Source organism: Hordeum vulgare, chromosome 2H, assembly GCF_904849725.1.
Source record: "Hordeum vulgare subsp. vulgare chromosome 2H, MorexV3_pseudomolecules_assembly, whole genome shotgun sequence".
In the NCBI taxonomy this organism is placed as follows: Eukaryota; Viridiplantae; Streptophyta; class Magnoliopsida; order Poales; family Poaceae; genus Hordeum; species Hordeum vulgare.
The window spans coordinates 166,115,097-166,126,930 of NC_058519.1; the positions used below are offsets into that span (position 1 = coordinate 166,115,097).

Here is an 11,834-nt window from a genome sequence, read left to right on the forward strand (position 1 = left end):
ACCGTTGGTTGGACATCTGGCTGTCAACCTCTGACGACACCAACGACGATGATGATGGTGCAGATGATTGGAGCGAGTGGGATTAAAAGTTTTATGTTTTCGAACTATCTATCTATATTTTCGAACTATCTATCTAGTTGCAATCTATGTAAAATAACTTTGTATCATTTTTTATTTTATGCAATCTATTTATTTTGTCTATTTTGCAATCTATCCTAGTTAAAAATGTTGTGTGCGTGCTGCATTTTTACGCGTGCGCTGCACTTTAGCGTTGCTGCTGGAGCCAGCGCCGCGCGACGCGTCAAACCAGGCGATGGGCGCGTGGCAAACAGGTTTTATAGGCGCGGCTGTTGGAGATGCCACTGACGAACTACATGACCACCAGGACCAGAGACGAACAGGGGGTGATTTTAATGTGCTACCAGCCCAATTGATAGGTCCAATCTACCTGAAGGTGTCGATTTTTACATATAGTAGAATTCAGACAAGTATGCTAAATTTGTGAAATAGCGCCCATCTAGGGACGATCAACGAGTACCTAAATTTGAGAGGAAATAGCGCCCATCTGGGGACGATCGACGAGTAGCTAAATATGAGAAAAAATAGCACCCATCAGGGGACGATCTAGGATAACGCTTCTTTGCCAACCGGAACAAGGACACCTTATCTGTGTTTTGACATTAGAAGCATTACTAGTTTGGATGGTTGAGCCGATACATGAATAAATTATGCATGCCGCTTACATGGTGCCGAAGAGCGCTGCCCTTACAATACACATACATACAGGGTAGGCAACACCTACAACAGGGCCTGCCTACAGCACCAACCGACTGATCTATGGTATACACGATATAGCATCAACACTGGGAAATATGTCCCCCGCAACAGGAAGGAAACTAGATCCTTTTGTATGGAAAAAGTAATAACACCTACACTACAACTCCAGGCGCCGCATATCTCCATTGGTATAGACAGTTTTCAATCTGGTGTTATCTATCACCACTACGGTGAGCCGCACTAGGCTGCGTTCTCTCGGGGAAGTCTCATTGCACCGACCGCATCTGATTTTGGTGACTGCTCGTCTTCCCGTTCAGGCTGAATGTTCAGGTCAATCTGGTTCTTCATAGGAGAGGATACCATGCTATGCTCCACGGTTTCTTCCGCATCTTCACCATTTCCGTTCACGTTTTGGGGAGTGCTAGTAGGACTGGTGCTAGCCGGCAGCACATCTTGTGGAATCGACTCGCTCGACTGGCCTTGCTCTTTCTTGCGAGGCGGCTCTTCCGATTCTTTCTCAGACGCACGCTTCTCACGCCGAAGCATCAGTGTCCTAAAACGACGGCGCACCGTCATACATACATTGCAGGTGCACGTCTGCTTGTGCTTTGGGCCCTTCCCACTAGGAGGCTGAATGCACACAATGCACGAGCAGCCAGGGCGATGGCGGGGGTGCTTTGTAGTTGGCTGGGAAGGGAGAGATTCACCCTCACCAAGAATAGCAAGGTTTGCCAGAGTGTCCAGCCCATCCGAAACATCAATACTGTCAGTTTCCATCTTCAGTTTAGCCTTTTTTGCAGCACCTGCAATGTCAATTAAGCAAAAGCAATCATTATATGTAGTCCTCATTATATAATGCTACAGTATTACCTCCAACATACTACACTCAAACAAGAGTTTCAAACACAAGATAATCAAAAGGTCTTCGTGCAAACTGGGATAACTTAGAATGTGCATTATCTAAACATCCACTGAGCACGATATCTTGAAGTTAATTAATACCATAAAAAGAGCAACATCTAAATCCCAACATAACTGAGGGGACAGTGTGTTGACTTCACTAACATGTACTCCCTCCGTCCCAAAATAACTGTCTCAACTTTGTACTAGCTCTAGTACAAAATTGTACTAAGCTCAAGACACTTATTTTGGGACGGAGGGAGTATTAGGACACCTTAGGCAATGTGGCAAAAGTTGGTGAAAAGCTATGTCTATGGCGTATATTATGGAGCTATGGGCCATTCGGATGAAAACCTGTGTCAATCCACAACTGCTGCTCCTAAGGTTAGCCGTGGAAAATAAAATTGTACTCCCTCTGTCCCAAAATAAGTGTCTCAACTTTGTACTAGCTCTAGTACAAAGTTGTACTAAGCTTGAGACACTTATTTTGGGACGGAGGGAGTAGCTCGCAACCATAAATAACCTAATGCTCTGTTCATTTGTTATTGTAGTGGATATCTAAACAAAATCCTCCTGCAGTTTCATCTTTAACATTTCTATTTGGAAAGAACTATAAAATCCAACTTCTGGATAACCATGCATGAATCCTTACAAGCCACCATACCTGCTTTTATAGGAATCAACTCTGCAAGTTGCTCCATGCTTGCTTCTTGTGGAGAGACACAAGTCGTCCTAGGATCAAAAACAACAATCAGCTGAACAGCTAAAATATAAGGAGGAGCAAATCATTCTCCCCTCGCTGGCAAGATATAGTTACTACTGTTGAGCTCAATATTATACTCCCTCCGTATCTAAATATAAGCCCTTTTAGAGATTTCAATACGGACTACATACGGATGTCTATAGCCACATTTTAGAGTGTAGATTTACTCAATTTGCTCCGTATATAGTCCATATTGAAACCCCTAAAAAGGCTTATATTTAGTAACGGAGGGAGTAGAAGGTTTATGAGGATGCAGTTGGGCAAGGTCTTAGCCACAGGTGTTTATAGTTTTCAGTAAAAATAGATATGCTTCAATTTGGCACACTACATAGTACGTACATACATATGAGGCATTCTCTAGCACTAGCACGAAAAAGGCCCATCTGTGCCCAGAGAGGACTTGTTGAGGATAATTGTTTTTCTTATGAAGTTCACCGTAAGTTGCACTTGTCAAGAATATCAGTGAGACAGTGACTCTGTCTGGAGTTCTTTCCTCATGTTTTGAACTTTTGATTGCATTTAGATCAGATACATGATTGTTGCTGACCACGAGAGTATATTATCTTTCCTACTTATAAAGATTAGAGTTGTAAGTGAGTTCACATATGGGACCACATAAATAAACAAATGCACTACCCACATGTGGGATTAGCAACTTTCCAAAAGACATAAATAAACAAATGTTGCTTTTACTAGGTGTGAGACCTATCTCAAATAAACAAATACATTGCTATCCTGAAGTGAAAATAACATTCTTGTAACAGAATAACATTCTTGTACAAACACAAATCATAAATGCAAGTATGCCTCCAATTCAAAATCATGGTATTGATTTTAGCTTCTCTGCCTGGCCAATTCTTTTGGTTCCATGTCATAGCAGAAGAGGGCAAACAAATTACAATTCAATGCGTCGATAGATGATGTTCTCCTATCTAATCTTTGATCTTGTGCATTTAACTTTCACGCCCATTCTCCCATGTTCCAAATTCAAAATGTATGTCACTATAAATCTTTTGAAGGGCCTACTATGGTCACTCGAGATTCTTTAGCGACTGCAACATGATCTTTTGTTATATTAGTGCTTTCCTTTTAATCGTGAACCATGCAACAGCCGCAAGACACCATCATCTTATGATGATCTCCTAAGCCAGTAGTACTTTCTTGTTTTTATGGCTTCGTAGCAACGCACTGGCACTGTGCTAGTCAGGAAAATAAGAATACTAGTTCTCAACCCAAAAGAAACAAATGTGTTTTCAACTAGGAGCATATCCAATTGAAAGGCAACATTTTGACCTAAACACACTTTGCTATTTTTTAGGGTTAGATCATTGTAATTTGTAAAGATGGTCCATCATTGTACTAGTAACTACTCCCTCCGTTCCAAAATATAAGATGTTTTACCTTTATTCTAAAGTGAATGAATCTAGACATGTTTCAGTGTATAGATTCACTCATAGTAGTCCGTATCTAGTCCATATTGAAATGTCCAAAACATCTTATAATTAGGAACCGAGGGAATAGTATTGTACTGTTAGCTAGTCATAAGTAAACAACGTGAAGGAAGTAAAAAATGTACGATGATAAAGAAATAATCAGCCAACACAAAACAGTAGGACACCTTTCAGGATCCCATTTATTGTCAGAACAGGTCCACTTAGAGGGCAAAAGGGCGTCTACTGGCAGTTTCCGCCATTTGGAACAATCCTCACACTGAGCCCATTGATGATTCTCACTGATAAAGAAGAAACTATAAGAAGCAATCCAAAGTTAACAATGCTGGAAATCCTACAAATAGAACTCAATAGGAGTTAAACTGATATGGCAGCTTAGGTAATTAAATTGATATGGCAGCTTAGGTTTTGGCACTGGCATTTCATCACTTACAGATAGGAGCACAGAGGTCAATTATTACATGTTAATGCAACTAAAACCTAGAGCACAGCAAAGGATTCACTGACAGAAATAGGTAACTAGATACATATGTTGAGCAGACTATTGGATCAAGCATTCGTTTCAGTAAGAAAAGGAGGCATCATTTGTGGCCATCTCTATACACATATTACCTTCGTCCCAAAAAGCTTGTCTTAGATTTATCTAGATGCAGATGTACCTGACACTAAAACGTCTCTAGATACATCCGTATCTAGACAAATCTAAGACAGGCTGTTAGATACATCCGTATCTAGACAAATCTAAGACAAGCTTTTTGGGATGGAAGGAGTACATAGCAAATGTACATGCCAAGAAATTCCAATCCAAAAACATTACCCTGATTGGTCAGTAACAAAATATGTCTTCCTCCCAAGTACTGGTGGCTCCTGTGAAGCACGGGATGTCAGTATAGAAAAACGTGTGGGTTTTAGTCTTTTCATACTAAGTACATAAAAGAAAATATATCATGCAATAAAACAAGTTCACTAAGCTATGTGCCACAAAAATAAAATGTTGGAATGAACACATGTTACTGATTATCAGAAGACCACAAGTTCTTTTTCCGGAACAGAGAAAAGACCACAAGTGATACATGAAAAGCATGAGATACCTCATATTCCTCAAACTCATGGCCATCAACAATAACAACCGATGGGGCCTTCAGAGGAGGTCGAAGCAATTCTTGAGCCTCCTCCCATGTTATCTTCAATTCCATAGATTCCTCGTTATCAATCCGGAACCGTTTAATCTTCGAACCAAGAGATGTTGCTTTTCTCTTGACAGGTCCAGGGGATGAGCGAACAGTTCCCTGCCCTTCCTTTTGTGCTACTCCAGTTTTCTCCATTTTACAGGCAGCTGCTTGTTCCACAGGGCTAGTATCTTTGTTCTCTGTGTTGACTTTATTTGGCCGCGCCAACGCAGAATTTGGACTAGAATCTGGAGCGGTGACATTAACATTCACATCTGGAAGATTTGGGGCAGCATTTGCAGGCTTTGTTGGTTCTTCCTGGCGGAATATCTAATAACCATATGGTAAACTTTTAGTCAAACAAGCTATTCCAGCAATTATTTTTTCAATAACCGGCATAGTTGTTGTGATAATCATCTGATTTTAGTTGATAAAAGTTCAAACATATGAACAGTGCATAAGACTTGACGGTTCAACATGATGCGGCAGAACATCTAAATTGACAAACATTGAGACATGTCCTATGCATGTATATGATAATACTTCATCAGGCATTAAGAAAACAGAAGAACATAGTCGAATCTGCATTGACCATCCATTCAAGCAAATGGTGATATACAAGCTGAATGAACTGTAACAGAAGACTGAATGTACAGAGCTTTCCTGCAGGGGAGCCACAACACAACACACATAAGTACCATCATGTACCTGTTCTTGAGTCTTTGTCTTTCTGAATCCCATGACCAGCTTCCCTTCTGGATCTATTCGGCTGAAACTTACTGGACAATATCACATGGCATCAGTTATAACAGCAAAACAAGTGGCCATTTTCTTAAGAAAAAAGGTGCATCGCATATGGAGAAGGGAAAAAAGACCATTGCAGCTTTCATCTATTCCCAAAATCCTTTTCAACCTAAAACTGTTTCGATGTAATCTCAGGTTCTTAAAACCATTGACTTTACCCCTTTTGTCCCATTCCAAAGTGGTTGTCATTGACAGCGGTGGTCTTCACTAACATGGTGGCCCTCCTGTCGAGGCCTGCCTGAAAGCAGACGCTCAAGGCCAAGCCAACATAGACAAATAATGGCTGTGCGACCTATGCTGTCTCAACCTAGCTCCATGGCCCATTCTAGTTGTTGTAGGAATTCACATCTTCCAGATGCCATCAGAAAGAGTCTCCCAGATCCTGGAAAAAATGTGGAGGCTGTGTTGTACGGCTTTCATATGGATGCAGTGCAACTACGGCAGGAGCATAACATGTCACAACGGTGACAAGGACAGCGGACATGGTGGAGGATGCTGTTGTGGGGGTGGAGATGCCAGGGATAGGGAGTCAAGATACTGGTGGCCCTGAGAAATAGGGTGAGAAGAGACATAGCAAAGAAGTTGGGAAAGACTGACATGAGAATCCCTTCATTTTTTTCTATTAATTTGTGTGATGTACACATGTGACATTCAAGTCAGCACAAACAGGGATGGTTTTTACGAGCTCGAGGGTGCATTTTAGATGGTATTAGAGTTTGAGACTGGATGATGGCCTTTGGCAAAAAATGAAGGTTGAATAAGGGAATTTTACTTATGATATGGAGAACAATGCATAAATCAAGACACCAAAATTCAAATATAGGATCAGGACAAGAAATATTATTAAGAAAGGTGGCATGAATGTAATAGAACAGCTAACAGCATATAACAACGAATTACAACCACATGCCCCAATCTAGTGGATTAGAAACATTGTCAGATCATGGTACTTCTATTTGTACAAGATGTGTACTGTATGATATCATCAGGATATAAGGAAAAACCTTAATGGGGTACTAATTTGTTACACCCATGCTAAGTAAGGCTACTGCTCATAGATTTTATATTAAGCTAATATTCCACATCTAGTGCATTGCATGTTTTTAAGACAGGATATCTACCTGTATCGCCCGCTTGTAAGTGCATCGACTGAATGCAAGGTGTGACACCCTCCAATACATACATCCTGCTGTTATTATTGGGCCAGAAACGGAACTGGAACACCCATTCCTTACCACTGGCATCCTGAACTTTTAAGGGAAGTCCTTCTGGCTGAGAGATTGGGGGGAAGTATGCCTATACAAAATGATTTTTCATTAGGATGGTTCTCTAAGAGATCACACAATAAAATAATTAAGAACTAAACACCTAGTATATAAAATCCATACATATCCTATTATAGTAGGGCTTCAAAGTTCAAACATGTTTTCTCCAGCAAACTCTACTAGTATTTAAAACATCTCGGAAGACAATTAGTTGCAGATCATTCTAGTAACCACCATTCTACAAAACTTAGTCACAGATCAGGTTAATTTAGCTTATTGTCTTGCTGACAAAAAAATGGCTCAAGATTAGTTAGCCAACCAAGTAACGAGAAAAGAATGGATCATGCCGTGCAGATTTTTCAAAATTTAAAAAATCATGACTAGAAGTTACAGAAGATTTTGAAAACAATCCCAGTGTACATGTAGATGTGTCCTACATATAGAAGTTTATTATTTAATACAGTATTTTAATTTGTGTGCTGCAAAAAGAATGTGCCGATCTATATAATAGGAAAATAGTACGTCCATTTTAGATCAAAAGGTGTAGCCCACGGCTAATCAGATTTCTTCGTGAAATTCTACAGGTGCATAGTGAACATCCACATGCACTTGTGAAGATAAATCAAGATTTTTGGAACTCCAAAAATGTGTTTTCTGAATTCTTTACAAACGGTCTCCATGAAGCCCGCAATCTTTGTGTATTCCAGGATCATGTCACCATACATAGAGAATAAGTAAGCAACAGTGGAAGAAAATTTCCATGGAAATTTCCATGGACCAGGTCTACCACAATTTCCATGGGCAGTAGCCCTAGCATAATTTAATCATGGAGAGAATCTACAAATTAACATAGGTATAACTAAGAATGACAAGTGAATCAACTTACCTCGGCGCATTTCTTTGGCAACACCAAACGACCAATCCGACCAGCATCACTGGCACTTAACATTTTCTCGAACAAAGGAGTAATAACAGAATTCGAACTGTAGCAGTGTTAAGGAGACACTTACAAATAGATAAGAATTTAAAAAATATATAAGCTTGATATAATTCAAGGTTTCATTATTAATTACTAGAATAGAGAGGAATATATTGTCTAAGAGGAAATTGCTCGTGAAGATACGTAGAGTTTTTTGGATACTCTCCCGATAAGTGCTGTAGCTCTTTATCTGTTATTCTAGGCCAGTAGCGGGGAAGTAATTGAGATCTCGCCTTTGCATCCATTCTGGACTCCATTCTGGGCTTTCCATTACGGAATTGCGCTTGGTAGTCGGGCTCAATGACACTATGGGAATAGAACTGTTTCTGCACTACTGAGACGGGCACCGTGGTGGGTGGTTGTTGCGGATTATTAGGTATGATTCTGAGATGGTCGCTTCGTCCAGGTACCGGTGGATAATTAGTGATAGTGTAGCCACCCATTGTCGGCAGGGTTGATGCCGCATCATCCTTTAGAATGGATGGATGATGTGGATCAAGCTTAAAGCCAGTAGATGCAGTAGAACCACCATCTGAAACTATCCCTTTCCTTGAAGACAAAGGGTCACTTTCTCCTACATGGTGACTAGGATCATGAAGGCTATTTTGATTTGGTCCTTCTCTCTGGTAGGGCGTAGAGGAGTGTGTCGGATCCATGTTTGTTTGCTGTCCGAGCCCATTGGCATATCTGTCCCTTATAATCTGGCCCATGCCGGCAGGTGTCGTTGGTCTGTCATGCATGTCATCGGATTTCTTTTCCTGGGCATGAATAAAAGTGCGCCCTGGAGGTAATTTTTCACTGCCACTTGGCCTATCAAACTCATAAGCTAGACGTTGCTGCAAGTCCGTCTGTATACTGGACATGTTCCACAGCTGGTGATTCTGTCGCCACTGACTTGAAATCTGGCCCGCAGGAGGTCTCCAACTCTTTACATAACTGTCCTTTCTGTCAGCAACATTTTGAGGCATATGCACAGTAGGAGTTGACCACATCTGACTTGGTGCCTAACAAGCATAAGAAACAATTAGCATCAACGAAGGGTTAGAACATGAACTTCACAGAACACAAGAAAATTGCAAAGCTCCTGCAGCTTCAGCAAATATAAACACTTCAATGCCTAATAGAGACATCCTTCACAGAAATCAATTGCCAGCTTTGGGTAAATGGCATGCGAAAAGTAGAATCAGGGCATCAGCCAGATAACATCAGGGCTGCACCTCACTAATGCTTGCAACCAGCCAGCACAGCTAGAGTGCAGCTATGAATGATGGATGCTTTCAGTTGAAATCGACACTATAAATGAGGTGAGCATAACTAGAGTGCAGGTGAAACCATTCTGCAAACCATCTAAATGGAAATTTGTAAAATTCCAGCGCATGCAAATTGATCAGAGTTCACCAGCTTAAAGTGCCGGCATGCAAAACAGAGACGACATATTTCATAAGATAGTTTCCTCGTTGCCATCAGGCCAATAATAGTAAATTCTTACACAAGAGTAAAAAAAAAATGATGCCATACCATTGCCACATACGACTTGCGAGCACATAGGATGCAGTCAACTCCGCCGGCGTCGAGCAGCGCATACGCATGGACGGAGACGATGCACCCACAATGTAGCCTCTGCCCAGCAAGAAGCGAAATACAGGAACGGATCAATCAGCAAGCAGAAATCACGACTAGAGCCAGAAAGGCTGAAGAGATGAGCAGCATGCAGGCGTACACACCTTCCCGCACGCTTCGCATTTCCTCCATCCGGCCACCTCCGAGTGGAACGTCTCGCAGAAGGTCCCATGCTCGAACGAACCACTGCTCACATAAAAACAGAAAAAACACACATGCATGCATGCATCAGGCACCAGGAGTCGTCGTACGCAAGTCAAAGCGCCCCCAGGAACCACCAACTTTACAGAAACCCCCCGCGTATCCGCCGAAATCGCGCCGACGTAGCGATCACTACACGTAGATCCGGTGTGCGCCATAGGCGAATCCGCCTCCGGAGGGGCGGAGGGAGGGAGCGAGCTCTCCCCGCGCGAATCGAGCGGGCGGGGCCGGCGCGATTGGGGGCGGGCGGGGGGGGAGGGGCAGGAGATTCGATTAGAAGGAAGGGTTACGTTACGTACTAGCATCGGTCGCAGAGCTCGGCGTAGTCGCCGGAGCGGAGGCGCCAGCCGCGGTGGCGCGCGCCCTCGGATTTGGGGTCCTTGCAGTGCGCGTTGAAGCAGATCCTGGGCCGCTGCTGGAGCGAGGCGGGCGAAGGGCCCTGCTGCTGCTGCTGTTGGTGCTGCTGCTGCGGCTGCTTGGACGGCGGCGGCGGGGCGGAGCCGGCCTGCTGCTGCGGCGGCGGCGGCGGGGGCGGCTTGGGCTGGGGCTGCACCGACATGGGGGTGCCGGTGAGGACAGTGGCGTGCGCGGGCGCGATGGGGTTCGGCGGCCCCGAGGAGGACATGGCCGGAACCCTAGGCCGGCGGTGCGGTGCGGGGCGGGGCGAGGGGGGTTTTGGGGAGGCGTGGGAATCGTGGGGGCGCAGGGAAATATGGCGAGCGAGCGGGGAGGGGGGGGGGGGGGGGGGAGGGGCGAGGCGAGGGGAGGAGGAGGAGGGCTGCTTTTAAAGCGAGGCGCAGAAAAGTAGTAGTAGTACCCAGCGTCTGGATTGCTCTCGCTACGTGTACACGAAACGCCTCGGACTCACCTCCCACCATGCTATGCCATACAATACAAACGCTCTGCATTTTTCATCCTACAGATTGTAATACGGAGTACTATTGCTAGTACTAATACGGAGTAATACGTATTACCATAGCTAGTACAATTATTCTTACAGAATAAAACATCGAAACTACTGTGCGGACGGCAGTTGCCGGCCGAACTCCACGCGATGGTGGATTGAACGGTGATGTCCAGTTTTGCTCTACGCTTGCATGGACGGCTTGATGTGTTCCATCGTGCGAAAATCGTCCAGAATTTGTCGCCTGTGTAAAAGCATGCAGTATATATCTCGGTGCTTACGTTAGGATGCAACTTTTATCCAGGCTAGAGCTAACTGGTGTTAGGTGGAAGAGGAAAATAAGCCTCATAGACAGACAAAAGGACACAACCCTGTATTTTTCTTTATCGATATATATATATATATATATATATATATATATATATATATATATATATATATATATATATATATATATATATATATATATATATACACACACACACACACATACACAACCGTGGGATCTTGTTGATGAAGGAAGGTCAAACGGAGCAAAAAAACCTGCTCCATGCATGCACGTTGGTTGGTTTGTTGGTTCGTGAATCCTGAACCCCCCCGATCCAATCTTGGTTTCCAGCTTAAACAGCGTAAAATAACACGACGAGAACGACCTCCCCTCTGGTGTTTCCTGATTATTAATTACATTCATCATCCATCCGTTCCATATAGACTACTACTTTCTCCGTTCTTAAATATAAGTCTTTTTAAGGATTTTAATATAAGACTATATACGAAGCGAAATGAGTAAGTTTATACTTTAAATTATGTTTATATACATTTGTATATAATCTTTTAGTAAAACATTAAAAAGACTTATATTTAAACACTCGTACTAGCAGAGATTAGGGACGCCGGAGGTCCCTGCTCGCCTATAGTCTATAATAGTCTAATCAAAAATAATGGCGGCCCCTTGCTGTTCTACCTCACCACGTACCTACTACGTACGTACGTATACGTAC

At 42.9% G+C, this 11,834-nt stretch overlaps 1 protein-coding gene across 5 annotated transcripts; it reads right to left on the reverse strand.

Annotated features, from left to right (window-relative positions):
* Nucleotides 1-639: 639 nt before the first annotated feature.
* Nucleotides 640-10,669, reverse strand: LOC123425690 (B3 domain-containing protein Os07g0563300-like). Of its 5 annotated transcripts, none has more exons than XM_045109400.1 (12): nucleotides 10,229-10,669; nucleotides 9,833-9,914; nucleotides 9,627-9,728; nucleotides 8,253-9,112; nucleotides 8,016-8,112; nucleotides 6,986-7,160; nucleotides 5,769-5,839; nucleotides 4,983-5,390; nucleotides 4,709-4,758; nucleotides 4,059-4,172; nucleotides 2,342-2,409; nucleotides 640-1,580 (listed from the first exon to the last, which is right to left on the reverse strand). In XM_045109400.1, exons 1-12 carry the CDS (start codon nucleotides 10,552-10,554, stop codon nucleotides 1,018-1,020), a joined length of 2,916 nt encoding a protein of 971 aa, XP_044965335.1. In that variant the 5' UTR covers nucleotides 10,555-10,669; the 3' UTR covers nucleotides 640-1,017. The 5 variants fall into 5 exon arrangements, with proteins under 5 accessions (XP_044965335.1, XP_044965334.1, XP_044965337.1 ...); XM_045109399.1 differs by having other exon boundaries at nucleotides 4,059-4,187; XM_045109402.1 differs by having other exon boundaries at nucleotides 8,271-9,112; nucleotides 10,229-10,653.
* Nucleotides 10,670-11,834: the final 1,165 nt, after the last annotated feature.